The following is a 16,375-nucleotide window of genomic DNA, read 5'->3' on the forward strand; positions in this document are numbered from 1 at the left end:
AGCAAAGTCTACCTTCTCCATATATGGACTGTTATGAGATAATGGTCCAATGTAGCATGTAGCCTATTTGGCAGTGTGCCAAATCTAATCCAATTCTCCACTAAACCATTTGGCATCCTAGGCCATCTTCTCGTGTGAATATGAGGATACCCGCGGGCACTCGTGGTGCTTCTGTTCTTTAACAATGGCTACTCCTCATAATGGGGCCCTTACAAACATGAGCTAGTTGGTGCATGGGTAATATATAATATGAGGGTGAAGCATTGATATCGAACACTCCCACTTAATTTCTATTGGAAGGTGAACTACCTTTGTGATTCAATGTTGAGTCTATGAAGATGTCACTCCATTTGGTCCTTGCTAAGAGCCTCTTTGCACAATTCTTTGTCGTCAGCTAGTAATCTTCACCTCCCTGAACATAATAAGCTCATAGACAAAGTGATAATTAATCTCAATGTGTTTTGTGAGCATGAAACACAAGATTCTGAGAAATGTGTCATGTAAGCATGAAACACAGTGGTGTGTGAGCATAAAACACATGATTCCAAGTAATGGCAGCCATGCAACTCTGGTCACCGCTACAATATCCTGTAGAATCCTCCTTAGCCAAAATGCCTCATATATGATGGAAAGCATGTAACTTATACTCACTATGAGAATGCAATAGTGGAATGTATCCAAGAAATGCATCGTGAACCAATAGAAAAACAATACCATGATATTGAGTGCCTACTAGTGTCCAAATCACTTTCCCACGCCGAGTCAAAAAATCCACTGAGTTCTTTCTTGCAACATACGTGATGCAATACTGTTGAGTACCTTGGATATATCCCAATAGTAGCTTTGTATACCTTCTTTCCAATGATTCTCTTAGGGCTTGTTGGAGAACGTGCTCAAAACATTAATAGCAAAATTGATGTCTTGTCTAGTACTACACAAGAAGATAAGACTACCAACTAATTTCTTATATAAAGTCTCATTTCACAAGGGTCTAAAGCGTGTTCAATGGCAGACAACTTCAGATTAATCTCCATTGGGTTACCAAATGCCTTGCATTCGATCACGTTGATGGGTCATGTCGAATGGCTTGAGTATCTCACCTACATATTTCTGTTGGAGAGATGAAAAATATCATTTGGCTTTTTCCAAACCTCAATCCCCAAACAATAATATGTGAGCCTTATATCTATCATCTCAACTTTTTTTAATGATTCCCCATCAAGATGAGGTCATTATCTACATAGAGAACAATACCCATATGCTTTCCCTACTCACAAAAGACATATAAATTTGCATCTAAAGGTCTATTTATAAGTCCAATACTCATAAAATAAGCATCATTCCTTTGATACCATGCTTTTGGGACAGTGCGTTTTGTAATGTATAACCTTTGCTTTCAAAATCGAGAAGAAACATGAACTCTAGTGAAAAATAGCAACAAACACAATGAAAGATAATAATAAAAAGTTATCATCCATACATAAGGTATCTAAATGTAACACTCCACTCATTCTCACACCCAATAATGTTTCCATTATCAAGTAGTTGGTAACTTAAATTATTTAATAAATGTGACGTTGGGTGACCTTGACATCCATATTCCCAAAGTCATAAAATTTCACTAAAGTGTTTTTTTTTTCAAAAATCAGGCTGTTGAATTATGAAGGAGAGGGGCGAAATTACAAGGACGTGCCGCGTGGACACCGCACATGGCCGTGCATGCTGCGAAAAGGGAAATTTTACAAAATCAGGTATCCGATGAAGGAACGACCACTTGGCGCACACCAAGCACGTGGTGGCGTGTGCGCCGCGTGGGAGGGGCGAAGAGGATTGGTCTGCATGACGAGCCACTTCCTTGATCGACCTTAGGCCTTGGCTGATGGTTTCGTCCGCCTGCTCGAACTGTTGATCCTCCCTTCCTTCTTGGCCTCGCCGCCGGCTCCTTCTCTCACACTGGCCGCAGGTTGAGGCTCGAAAGGGCTCTTCATCTTGTTGATTGGTCCTTCGTCTCTGACTCGGCCATCACTTCTCCAACCTGAGGGAGGAAGGCGTCTCCTGGTCGACCTGAGCTGCTTCTATCTTGATGGTGGGCTCTCCTGGAGGCGGGAGGGGGAATACCCCTGGAAGTCTTGTGGATTCCTCGTCCTTTATGACCGATGGGTTCCGATCCTTTGTTAAGCTCCCTTAAGGGACCCCTGGAGTTTCCTCTTGAATCACCAGTACCCTTTCATCTGTTGTTGCTGACGGATAAGATGATTCGTTCTGATCCTTTTCGTTCTTTGCAGATACCTAGGGGGTGCTGAGGCTGGCTTCGATCCCTTGATGATTTGGGGTTATGATTTCGAAGACTCTGGTACTTCGGGGTCATGCTGTTGTGAACTAGCCTGGTTTGCCGATATGCGTAAGCCTCTCCAGAATCCTGGCGGGCAGCCACCGGTGACCCCGATTTGCCGACAGGTCACTTTGCCTTAGCTGCCTTTTGACTTCTCTTGGATGATTCATGTCTGCATGACTGTTGATACCCTCTTCTCCTGTGAGGGGAGGGTTGGTTTAATTCATCCTTCTGATAGCTTCAATTAAAGCTCTGTCGGAGTGTTTTTTGATTAGTTAGACGGTGGTAGGTAATAAATAGCACCCTTTTCTAGAAGAAATATTTTTTAGCTCACAATTTTTACTTCAAACTTATCTATAAATACATTATATTTGTCACTTTGTTAACACAATCCTTCTCTTGGGTCAAGTTATGAGTTTTTGCAGCTGGCTATTTATTACATTAGTGATACTATTCAATGGTGGCTTTCATGCACGTGTGTGCACGCACGCACACAGGTATGAGGTGAAAGGCTGACAACAAATCATGAAAGAATAAAACAAGAAAAAGGAATGTACAATCTTATCAACAATTGAAGGTGTCTTATTCAAGCTGTCCATTGGCTATATCTATTTTGCTGTCTATAGTAATTCTTTTGTATTAGAATTGTAATTCTTTTGTTTTGCTGCCGCCTATAGTAATTCTTTTGTATTAGAATTGTGAGACAGAAGATTGATTCTTCATGAAAAAAAGGTTCATGGCCTTAAAAACATTCTTTACGTTTCCCTCTCGATTGTTGCTTAGTAAAGACATGTAAAACGATTAGGGTTTTAACATTGTCTCATAATGGCTTTGTTCTTAAAAAGTATCTAAAGGCTTTTCGAAGCATAAACACAAAAGTGTAAATTCCACATCCCAAAGATTTAAGAACATACCAATTTGATGATCTTTTCAATCCCAATCAAGAAACAAAAGGACATTTCTTCTCAAATTCCTAACAATCCTTCAATCCAAGATTTCTACAAACATTCCATACATATTACCATATTGTTTTGAATCAATGAAGGATTTATATCCTCGATGTTTTGAATCAATACAATATCTGTTTTAAATCGATGAAGGATTTACATCCTTTTCAACAAAGAAGCCACCAATCCTCCCAAAAACTCATTCAACCTCAATGCCAAATTCACATAAATTGGAAATGTGTTGGTATATGGCGGCATAGTTGAAGTGATGGTGCCATCCTCCTTCCATTACCTACTTTAATTCACATAAATTGAAAATGTGTTGGTATGTGGCATAGTTGGAGTGACGGTGCCACTCTCCTTCAATTACAAGTCATATGTTGAGATGTTTACCCTTTTAGTGCACATGTTGAGATGTTTACCCTTTCAATGCATAATTCCTTTTTATCCCCTTTAGGCCTACCATATTCCACAAACGAGATGCCTAGTACATGATATGGGGATAATAGGATAGTCATCATAAAGTTGTTCGCAAAGATGCTTCACATCCAAGTGTGGGGATAATGTTGATACCTTAAATAACCAATATTTAAATAAACTTTTTCATTTAAATTTTATTTCTTTTTAATCTAAATATTATCCTAAATATCTCCAAATCCCTTCCATTCAGTATCTTTTGAATGCTTGTCACCATCCATCACTATCTCTATTTTCCCTAATTTTTCCCCTTCCATTCAACATATTTTAAATACCCCCGTCAACATCCATCATTATCTCTATTTTTTCTAAACTTTTCTCTTAATTAATCTTAATCATTTTAAATAACTCTTATATAAATTATTCTTCGTTAAATTCTCTTCAAAACATCATCCTAATGGTTCTTTCATTCATCCCAATCCATTTCCAATCATTCTTCAAAGATTCGATGTTTTTGATGTTTTCTACAATTTTGTCATTTTTAACATCGTGAAAGTTGTCGACATTGTTTTGAGCCCATTCAAAGAGAAAAGTTATATTCTCAATCCTAAAACACTTTTTCACACTTGGATGGATGATTGTTCTAGACCAACGACACAAGGTTCATTAATTAATTCCCCTAGGTCTAAATTTTAATGTGGTGACACTAGCATGAGACACTAGATGTCGTGTGACACCCCTTCACATAAAAAGGTGGTTACCAATTACCCAAAGCACTACTTTTAACATTCCTAAACATGAGAGCCATATGAATTCAAGACATTCCATTGAGCATTCCATTGAGTGATTCCCCCTTCCAAGAGCCTAAAATCCATGAATACCACTCAAATCCAATATCATTTGCATGAAGAAATGAAGGAATTCAAGCCAAGGTTTGTTTCTCAAAGCCAAGATCATTCAATCTCTTATTTGTAATGTATAACCATGGATTTTATTGGTTCAATTACAAATTCAACCTCTGATTTGTAATGTATGACCATGGATTTTAATGAAGTAAATTGTTGGGAGGAAAAATAATGAATGAGATAGTTGTGCTCTTGTTATTATTTGTGGTTCATTCTGTAATTTTATCTATTATCAAAACGTTCTCTTGATTGGTTGATCATAAGGTATATTTTCTTTCAAGGACATTCCCTAATTAAATGTTTACCAGGTATAACTTTGAATCATGTATGAGAACATAATCACCTATAGTCTCTCAATGTGCCTCGATCCTGCTTCTTGCAAAAAGGGAACCCCATGATCACAGCACGATCCACCAATGTATTAATAGACATCCTCAAGTATCGGGTTTCTAAATATGTGCAGAGATGTGCCTAAGAAGCACGGTCTCTCAAGGAGAGCTAGAGTGGCATATCCCAAATGTCAATATAACCCCTTTGTTGAGTGTCAGACAAGCACTATGGGGATTAGTATGTTTGCTAGTGGAGAGACTTGCAATTTAGTGGAGAGTCTTAAAAAAGGTTTGCAATTTCCCCCAAATGTCAATATAACCCCTTTGCTAAGTCTCAGACAAGCACTATGGGGATTAGTATGTTTGCTAGTGGAGAGACCATACCACCCAACTTGTTAGTAAAGTCAAATACCTCATCAATGTACAGGCCAAACAATATCACAAAAAGAGAAAGCTCAAGCATGGTAGTGATCTCTGCAAAGATGTGATGGTTGGTGCTTTGACTTCCCATGTGATTAACACATATAGTGCACACTTTGATGGGAAATCTTATTGTTGAAGGCATCTAAAGAGTCTATTCGATTGTATCAAAGCTTCCTTCACAAAAGCACATGGGTGTGGGGCTCTGCCATCTATCGTATCACTTCAATAATACAATATTCTTCTCTATCACTTCAATAATACAATATTCTTCTATATCTCCATTATTATGCAATTTGAGTTTTAAAGTTTCGAGCATGAGGGACCATATCAAAGGCTTTGTGGACATCTACAACCAGTAGTAAACACATCGTATTCGCACCTTGGCCTTCTCAATGATGGCCCTCGCTCTGTGAAGATACAATACTTGGGGGAGTCATTCCTCTAGAAGGCTACCTGTCCTTGAGCCGCATGTCCATGATTGATGTTTGACTGCAACACTTAATACAAACAATCTGGCCAATATATGGGTGTCTAATGGATCCCTGTCCTTATGAATGGTGGGACTAGAAGCTAGGAAACAATGGTAGAGGGCCATGTTGATATAGCTGCCAAAAGAGTGACTAGAGGATGGCATGCATGGGCAATATGTTGAGCTAGGAATACCTCTTGGCGCTTCAAAGAGCAAGAAGTGTTGTGAGATGCAATGGGAGGTTACACTAAAATTGCACCACTTGTTTTGATGCATTGTGCAAATACTGCAATTTGCAAAGCTTATGTCACCCCGATGATAAGAGATGCTCCACTTGAAAGTTGAGGATTGACCCATCAATTATGGATATGATGTTGGTAAAAGCCAGGATGCACGGGTAGGTTATGTGCCACAATGAAGATGTAAGTCACTACCTCCTAAACACTTTCTTTATTATATGACAACTAACCACACAATGTTCAAGAGCTTGTTCATTTGATGAATGTTACTCTTCAAAGAGTTTGTCTGCAAAACAAAGTTTAACGTAGAAAAGACTACTTTGGTTCCAAGTACAAGTTGTCAAGGACTAGTTGCTTGATGCTTATGTATTTCACAGTGAGGCAGATGATCTTAGGTGAGCCAAAGGGGATCCACGTGCATGTAAATAAAGACGATTTAACCAGGCTCATATAATAGAGCTCTGCCCAGTAACTTTAACAAAAATCAAATGGGCTATAGTGTTGTTGTATAGCCATACATGACCAAGAATCCCCAGGTAGAACATTTTACTCTCGTGAAGTTTCATACAAGTACTTCATAGTACTTTCACAATACCACATTCAAAGCATGCTTACCTTGAACCAAAACCATTACATCGCGTGTTTGGGGGAACACAGGATTGTGTTGTTGCAAGCCACATTGTCAGCTCTTTGGCTACAAGCCCCGAGTTGTGTAGAGGGAAAAGGCAAAAAACGAAAGCTCCATGAGAACTAACGACTAAACTCCAACGTAGATGTAAGCCTTGGGGTGCACCAATGAGATTACTTGCATGGATTTTGGAAACTGAGTTCTGAAGAGCATGGTGTCATGGGCTTGACTATCAAACATAATGAAACACAATTAGAAGACAGAGAAGCCCTTAGGGTTTGCCTATTTTTCCATATAATACATGTGTGCGCAACGATCATCGGTTAACGACAACCGACAATACAACATGAATAATGCAGCCAAGTATCATGATCAGTATCATCCTTTCCAGCATTTCATGAAAGAGACTCCTTGACCTCTGGCAGCTAATATTGCCCTTCAGTAGGTGAAAAGTTTCTTTCCTTTGCATAGGCCACATACTGGCACTTTCTGTGCCTCTGTTGGTGAAAAATCCCCATCCCAATTGCCTAATGGTACATCCTCTGCTGCAATCCCCGTCTGATGGGAAAAGAATCACCACCAAACTTGACCAAACGTTATTTACATCTGTAACTGCTGTTAATCAATGATTGTGCTGGTACCAAGTTGAACTTTCTCTTGAGGACCATCCTTTCCCTTGGCCCTCCACACCCGTTTCAAGGCTCCGCTTCTCAATCCACCCTTGCTTGGACCTTTGTTTGAAGCAAGTGCACTGTCTGTGTGAGAAAAAGAGGTTGAGACGTCGTCACAAGATAATTGCTCACATGCAGCTAGATTGCCCGAACCATTATCTAGCTGTGTCCTCTTGCTAAGCTGTAGCTCCCATTGCCTAAATATATTTGTAACTAAGGTGTGTTTCTGATTTTGGGCTATATCAACTGGCCTTTTCCTATATTCATCTCGAATGTTTATAGAAGCGCCTGCATGCAAGAGGTTGGAAACGAACCACACAGATGCCCTCCTGGCAGCGATATGCAGAGCCGTTTGCCCATATCGGTTCTGAGCATCTAGAATTTGAGCAGATGCCTTTGTTACTGACATTTTGTCAAGGTGTAAATCTTTTCCTTGTGTATACTTATGCTTAGGTGTTTCTCTTTCTTGTCCCGTGTTACCCTTCTTACAAACCCAGCATTTTTCATTTGTGCAGTCTAAGGACACACACATGCCAGCCGCTTCCAGAAGAACCTTTGCCACATCCTGGCGATCTGCAACAGCTGCCGCCATGAGGGGGGTCCAACCATCGCCTTCAACCCACACAAGACTAGATCAATAAAACCTTCTATTCAAATAATACCATCAACAAGCTACTACCGGCTTAGAAGCTATAATTGTAGATCCAACAGTACTTGAAGAGCAGCTACACTAGTAGACTAAGTATTCGACAACAAGAAAAGAATTCTTCGACAGCCTTACAACCTTTGTTGACGCCCCCCCCCCCCCCCCCCCCCCCCCCCCCCCCCAACACACACACACACATATATTTATAGAGAGAGGGAGAGCTAGTAGATATGATTTTCTTATTTTTAGCTACTTTCTTGAAGCAGGCCCTAAGCCAAAAAGCACTATCCACTTAGACATGCCTTTTACAAAGGCAAACCAAAGAAAAATGGTGAAGACAATATTACCATATACTTCTGCACTTTGCCAGCTGATGTTGTTCACCTTACAATGGAACAGCAAGACTTTTACCACTGATGTGTGGCCTCTCAAAGCGGCAATATACAGAGGATTTTCACCTGATCTGTTCCTACTCAGCACATCAGCTCCACTCGTCAAAAGCAACTGACAAATGTCAGCATGACCATACCATGCGGCATTGAACAATGCTGTGGCTCCTGCTGAGTCTCTCAATCCCGACGAGGCGCCCATGGAGAGCAAGCCCTCAACTATCTCTGTGTCACCCTCATTGGCTGCAACATGCAAAGGAGTCCGCCGCCTCAAGTCCGAACAGTTCACTGCAGCACGAAGAGCCAGAAAGACAAGGTCTGCCCTTTCTTCGACGCCATCAAGTTTTTGCTTGGCCTCAGTAGCCTCACAGCAGCGTAGATTCTTCCTTGCATGGCCTGCTAGCCCTGAGGCCCACCGGCTACTCAAGAAAGAAAGTGCAGTACATACTGATCCCCTTTCACAGAAATCCCAGACTTCAACACCCTTCCCAACATGCTCCCTGCAACAGTAACAACAGCCAAACATAACGTGCTCAATCAGTTTCAAAAGAGTTGGAACTCCCATGTAGTGGACCTAGTGAAAAGCCTTGCAACATTATTAGATTGCAGTACTGGTAAATTTTTTTCTTCCAAATCAAAAAAGATCCTTCCTTTAGTAATAAGTGAAAACATCAGATAAAACTGATAACCCCTGTAGCTGACGTCCCATTCTGTGCACCCAGCTGACAGGCCTTACCACGCTTTATGCAGCCAGAGATCACCTAGTGGAGAACAGCTGTTTACCAAGATGGTAAGGTCATCATTACAGAGAGGCGCCCCACATAACGAGGCAGGATGAGATCATGGAAGCATGCAAGGCAGGCAAATACACCATTTACAGAGACTGTCCAGTCGTCATTACGGAGAGGTGCCCGACATGATGGGGTAGGGTCTATGAGACCACAAATGTGCTTCACATGGCCGCATGAAATTGTAATGGCAATGCATGACAAGCAGGGTTCATTATTAGTGATAATCCATTGTTACTGGCTATTTACAGCTGGACTGTTATTTATAGTGGAAGTAGTCACTATATAAGTGACTTATGGGTTATTGTTATGCACTCGGTCATAGAGTTGGCTGTTGGTTTCTCCCTGGATTGGACTCCTGCCATAGACATGGCAGTTCATAGGTGTTTCTATGGGGGCTTTACACTGACCAGGCTCAGCAGCTTAGCTAACAAATGCAAATTTCTACCTCTGTTTGTGGGAAGAAAAGCAAGCTAAAAAAAAAGATGGGCTTTTAAATGGTGCTTCTTCACCTCATCTCACTTTTTCCTCATTGGAACCAAGCTCTTTCTTCTACTTGCTTTTTTATAGAGATTTGAGTGGATGTGTGCAGAAGTCTTGGCGGGCGTAGGTTTTGGAGTGCTTTCTTTAGCCTCAACCTATTGTTGGACAGCTAGTGATGGAGACACTATACAGTATTTCACGTGACTCCTCCCCCGTCCATCTCTGATGATGTCTCCTTGCGAGAACAGCCAGCCATGTGGGGAGCATCTCCCACCTTTCATTCATTTTCTCTCCTCTATAGAGGGTTGGTATGTGGATGTATATTTTTTGTCTGCTAGTAGAATCTCTTTGTTGGGGAAAAAAAGATGGGAGTGCCAAGCATGTGATGTCCTCCATGAGGGACCACGTGGGATGTGCTTCCATTGCCTAGGCGACCATGCACCAAGTGTTGGAGTGAGCACTGAGCTGTTCCTGAGTGAAAAGGTACAAAATCCTCCACAAAACTTTGCTGTGCATCCAGGATCCTAGACGTAACTTGCACATGGCCTTCCCCTAATCTCAAGGCTCCCCAACCCTGACCAGATTAGGCCCTCATCCTAAGGATTAGTGTTAGGTACATAACATACTGCCCCTCCTAAGACCTTTCCTCTCTAGGAAACAAAATCAAGGAATCTGCTCTAAACTAGCAACTATCTTCCAAGTGGAGTCCTCCACCGCTCTGTCGTTCCACTTGATCTTATACTCGGGGGTCAACTTATTCCTAAGCTTTCTCTCCCTGAAATCCAATATAAGCTCCGGTTCATGTGGAACAAAGGACAAGCCCTCGACCTCTACCAACTCCTGAGGTGTAACTATGTTATCCACAGCTGCCAGTTTCTTCTTGAGTCTACTCACTAGATGAACTTTTACATGAGGAGGCAATTCTAATTAATAAGCCACCTCACCAATCCTTTTCCGGATCCTACAAGGTCCACACTACCTAAGGGACAACTTCCCAACCTTCCCTGTCTATAATGTGTCTCAAAACTCGAGTATCCGTAGATAAACAAGCGTTCCCTCGGAAAACTCCCTCGGCGAATGCTTCCTATCAACATAAAACCATGCTCTATCCTGAGCACTCTGGATATATTCCTGTACACTAACTAGCATCTCTTGCATGTCTAGTAAGGAATATCTAGCCACATCAATCTTTACACCCTTGAGTCCTAATACAATTACTGGAGATCTAGGTTGGTAACCATACATCAGCATAAACGGACAGTAACCAGTAGCCGAAAGCTTAGCACTATTGTAGGCAAACTCGACCATTGGGATGTATCGATCCCAATCAGAGATTCAGATGGGGTCGCTTGGAAACGTATGCACGAAGCATATCCTCTAGAACCTGATTCACCCTCTTTGTCTGGCCATCGGAGTGAGGATGATGAGAGGAACTCATACTCAGCATAGTCTCCAATTTCTAGAAAACTAGCTGCCAGAAGTGTCCCGAAAACTTCGAGTCCCTTCCACTTGCTATGTCACAAGGAAACCCATATAATCTGAACAACTACTCAACAAACTGCTGAGCCAAATCAATTGCTCTCAGAGTTGACCTTGTAGGTAAAAACCTTGCCATCTTTGTCAACCTATCGACCACCACCTAGATAGCATCATGCCCTCTGTTGTTGCATGGTAAACCGACAATAAAATCCATGGTAATACTTTCCCACTTCCCAAAAGGTATCTCTAGAGGATGTAACAACCCTCCAACTCTAGGACGCTCGTCCTTATTCACTTGACATTGATGACACTTCACCACATAGTCCTAGACTTCCGCCTTCATTTTAGGCCAGTAAAACATCCGTTTTACTAAATCATAAGTCCAGTGTACACCCGGATGACCTGCTGTAGGAGAGTCATGACATTCGTGAAGAATCTTCCTCCTAATCTCACCACAATTTGGTACACACTCTATCATCCCAGAACAATCCGTTCCGGATCAAGTATTGACTACCAGCCACCCTAACAGATGGTGCGACTCCTGAGTCCTAGTCTAATCATGTGGAGCTCCCTCCTTGAACCTACTGCCAATAGCGACTAAAGTGTCCATCAGTCTGACATAGTCCTCTTAGGGAATCATACAAGTCAACACTAATATCAGTAAAAATCAAAAGATTCACCTCTCCAATCTAACTCAAAGTATCTGCAACCCGGTTCAAAATACCCTTCCTATACTAAATCTCCATATCAAAGTTTTGCCCACCGTGCCTTCCTCCCTCTCAACTCAAGTCTGTCACAAATGTACTTGATCGACTCATGGTCAGTCAAGACAACAAATTTGGATCCATATAAATAATGTCTCCAAATTTTCAATGCATATATCATCGCATACAACACTTTCTCTTGAGTATGCCACCTGACCTGGCTATCATCAAGCTTCTTGCTTTCAAATGCCACAAGTTGGCCCCCCTAGAAATAAACCCATAGTGGAGGTTCCTGACCAGTCGACCCCAATGGCTCTGCCTCCCTCCCAGGCTCAATAGGAGGAGGGCACTAGCTGTTGGCACAGTCCGTCGACCTAGGCGGCACAACGGCCCACCTCCCCAAGAGTGCTGCCAGCTAGCTCACCAGACAAGTGGCCCCCTCGAGGCAATGGTGCCCATTGGCAACCGTTATGAGCATTTAGTTCCGGACAAAGAGATGGACAACATGGCAACCCCCTGCATTGTTAAGGAGATTCCTACAGATTTTGGCTCGTCCTCCGAGTTTCCTAAGCCTATGCCCCCTCCCCCTCCCCTTCCTCCCCCCAGTTTTCCTTGCTCTCCTGAGATTCTCCACCCCCCTTCCGTGGTTCTCCCCTTCATTGGTCCCCTTCCTCCAAGCATGGAGTTAGCAAGATCCTGCATCAAATATCAGGATGGAGATACTAACACCCCAAGCTTGGAGATGATTATGTACGTGCTCCTCCACATGGTTGTCACTGTTCCTTTGAGGCCCTTCTTCCGTTTCCTTTACTACAACGGATGGAGCATACAGCAGGCATACCACAAGGCTAAAGCAAAGTGGAGCTTCAAGGAGGGCAGGATCAGGGATCGTCTAGCCTACTTCCGGCCCTGTTTGATTGTGATTATTCCCCTTCCAAACCGACCCCAAAGAAGACCTCCGTGGAGAGGGTTTCTTGAGCAGGTCTCACCCCTCCCATCCCTAGTTATGCGGATCATCTCTTAGAATATTCACGGGATGGGGGGACCCCGCTTCCATCGCTGAAGAGGGGTCCTGCTTCAGGGGCTTCAGAGAGCCTGTGGAGAAGGCTCAATTGATCTCTTGTTCTTGTAAGAACATCACCATTCGACAAGGCACACCCACAAACACGGGAAGATCTTGCCTCAACGTAGTCATATTTTCTGGTCCCTTGCCTTCAGGCTTGAGAGGAACCAGGGAGGTGTTTGCATCTCGGTCAGTGAGCAATTGCTTCCATCACTACTAGATTCACACACCATTGTGTAGGGGAGCGCGCACTAGATTATAGTCAGGGTTGGGGAAGACCGTGTATGCTTCCTAAACATTTATGCCCCCAATATAAAGAGGAGCCTGTTCCGCAGGGCCCAGCCTCCCTCCAGCATATGTAGGAGCAAACCCCAGACAACGCGTGGGTGGAGTCCCAGTTGAAGGCCATACGCACAGAGGTCTGTGAGATCGAGGAGAGGAGGGTGGAATATCGGTCGTCCTTTTGGACACAGGAAGGAGACAAGATCACCCAAGATTTCCTTGAGACTGCAAGTCTCCCCACCCTTTATTCGGCATCTTATTGGGTGGGATCTTCACCCACCCCGGTTTGGTGCCCAATTAAGTTATTTTAGTGGATACCCAAGGGCACCCCGATTAGATACCTCAGATGCCAAGTTGGAATTGACATAAAACCCAAGTGGCAGCAAGCCCCCCTTCTTCTGACCATGTGGAAGCTGCTCTTATATTAGAGCACCGCCCACCTCTCCCTCGCCAACCACGTGATTGTGGCCAACCATGTGCTCCTTGCCACCATGTGGTACACCACATCTTGTTCGGCATTTTAAGGGCATGCCTAGGTTAGGTTCAGCGATTGATCCGGAATTATATATGGGCCGGGATCAATGGCCGGCCGGCTAAGGCCAAGGTGCCTTAGAGGGTGATTACTCAGCCGCGGGCTCATGGAGGTGCTTCTGGACAGGGAGTTCGCAGATGACACTGCCGCCTACCTCTCAGGAGAGGAGAACCTTCAGAGATTTTCCCTCGCCATCGAAACCTTCTTCTTAGCCTCCGGAACTCAAATCATGTCACGTGCATGCCCGTGCCGTGGCTAATCATCTGCATGAATAGTCTTAATCCCTGACTAACCTAGCAGTTAGGATGGCATGTAGGTCACCATCAATAGCATCATCTTCATCAGAATCACCATCAGCAGCAGCATATCATTATCATCAGCAGTACGTCATAATCATCATCATCCTCATCATCAGCATCATTATCATTTTCATGGAGTCTAGAGCTCCTGTCGGCTGGCTGTAGACAGTCTGTCGGCAGCTAGCAAAGGCTCTTGCAGCAGGTGCCAGGTGGGACAGTAGTCAGGCAAAGGGTCAGCAAGGTGGGGCAGCAGAAGAATGAAACGCAGCATTTAAAAGCATTTATGCCCATTTTCCTTGTCCAATAACTGGCCGACCAGCACTCCATTATCATATATAAGCATCAGTCATTACTCAGTCATAAGTCAAGTCTTTTCAACTCATCAAGTTCATTCATTCATTTAGCATCTAAGTCAATAGATATCATGTAAAGGGACCTACGACTTAGATTGAAACCGGCCTCTGGTAGAAACCAAAGTGCGATAGACTAGCAGTCACCTATCCAATTGTAGTCCACACAAATAACAAATGAACAGGAGCTAGAATGCTCTAGAACAAAAAGGAAAACGACACTTGTTGGCCCCAAAGCTTGGCGCCCCTTTCGGTATTTCTTTATTCAAATTCAAAGGAAAAGTTTAACCGAGTACAACAAAGCCAGTCAAGGAAAGTAAACCTGCATGTCCAATCTGGCAGCCCTCAAGACCTCTTAGCATAGAGGATTCACATACAGATTTGTGTCCCACAAAAGCAACACACTGTGGTCTCCTCTAATCAACCAAGACAATACAACAGGGCAGCCTTGAGCACGCATCTGGCTGTTCCATGTTCATGGCTTCAAACTCAGCCCAAGTACAAATACACTGTCCACCTCTGTTTCCACCCTTCAAACTGCCATACCCCTCCTCTCGCAAAGGGCCAGAAGAAACAACTTTGTAGCAGACATAAGCTAGTGGAAAGAAAGAGAGAAAGATATGTTCAGAGTTTACCAACTGTTATGCACAGTTCTGCACTGGATGGATTGACCGTACCAGTCTGTACTCGCAGCCGCCTGTGTCGGCAACTCTGCACACGTGTGCACCTGTCCATACAGATTTGTACTTGCAGCATGCGTGTGTACCTGTCTGTACTATTCACCCTGACTGATGCGCCGCCTGTTCTGTTAGACTGGGCTGGACTGTACCTGTCTGTACGTGTCCGTACAGAACTGCACCTGCGGGCCGCCTCAGAACTGTACTTGCAGCCGCCTACGTCAGCCAGTCTGCAGCAGCCGGACTGAACCTGTCGATACCCATATGCACTTGCAGCCGCCCTTGTGATGCGCCGCCTGTACCAGCTGGACAGGACTGAATTGTACCTGCTGGACAGGACTGTCTGTACCCACCTGTACCTGTCCGTACACGTGTGTACCTGCAGCACACGTGTGTACGGTTTCCTGCAGGCGACCAGTTCCACCTGTTCTCCACGCAGCCAATCGACTCCTCCTCCTCCAAAAAACAAGAGAGAGAGAGAGAGAGAGAGAGAGAGAGAGAGAGAGAGAGGGAAGCGTGTACTCCAAAAGTGGAGTAGCCCTCTCTCCATAAATATCCTAGTGACCCTTTAAAGTTTATTAAACTTTCTAAGGGCCACCCAAGATTTGTTAACCTTAGAAAGTTAAAAACCTTGGTCTCCTTTCACACTTGGGACTGTTCATACATATTACTTTTGTAACGACACCCAAGTATGCATCTTAAAAAAAATTTATCTGGCATTTATCTTGCTCACCAACCACCATGCTCACACTTATGCTGTTCCACTTTCACAGGGTCATGATATACCCCCCTCTTGAAAAATGGCAAGCGTCCTCGATTGCAATCTGGTGATACAGCAAAATATCCAAAGTGAAAAGTACAATATGGCAAGATCAGCGTCCCAATCTCTCTAAGCCATGCATATGTAGCAACATTCACAGCAAACCAATGGTGTAGTAGTAGTCCAAGTTGTATACCACTGTGAACCATACACAGCCACAACATCCAATGTGACTAGTACACATATATCATAGAAGTCCCATAAACAGATGTACTGTCAGCCATCAGTATCTTCGGGTGAGACAAAAGCTGCACCAAGTGACCTCTAGGTGTCATCTGAGCCTGTCTGTATCAAGGGAGTGGAGGTGCTACCCTTCTCTTGAGCATCAGGCAATGCTCCAGACTCATGCTCTGCTGAACCTGAATGAGCCGTAGCAAGAGTCGGCTCCAACTCAAAGGCATCGAGATAAAGCTGCAAAACCTGAGGTGAATCTGTTAAGTCACCTTCCTCCATCCACTTCGCATCCATCGGAGAATAGTTCTTGAACTTCACAAGATAGCGAC

General features: G+C 43.5%; 1 protein-coding gene across 1 annotated transcript in view; it reads right to left on the bottom strand.

Annotated features, from left to right (window-relative positions):
• Positions 1 to 6,849: 6,849 nt before the first annotated feature.
• Positions 6,850 to 16,375, bottom strand: part of LOC147630271 (uncharacterized) — a 149,920-nt gene continuing 140,394 nt past the window's right edge. Inside the window, exons 4-5 of the mRNA XM_086810116.1 lie at positions 8,354 to 8,895; positions 6,850 to 7,972 (exon numbers count right to left, since the gene is read on the bottom strand). Coding sequence (XP_086666242.1) covers positions 7,308 to 7,972; positions 8,354 to 8,895 — 1,207 coding nt within the window. The 3' untranslated portion in view covers positions 6,850 to 7,307. The remainder of the gene's footprint in view (positions 7,973 to 8,353; positions 8,896 to 16,375) is intronic.

Source organism: Cibotium barometz, chromosome 16 (genome assembly GCF_041138505.1).
Source record: "Cibotium barometz isolate CiBa-2024 chromosome 16, ASM4113850v1, whole genome shotgun sequence".
In the NCBI taxonomy this organism is placed as follows: Eukaryota; Viridiplantae; Streptophyta; class Polypodiopsida; order Cyatheales; family Cibotiaceae; genus Cibotium; species Cibotium barometz.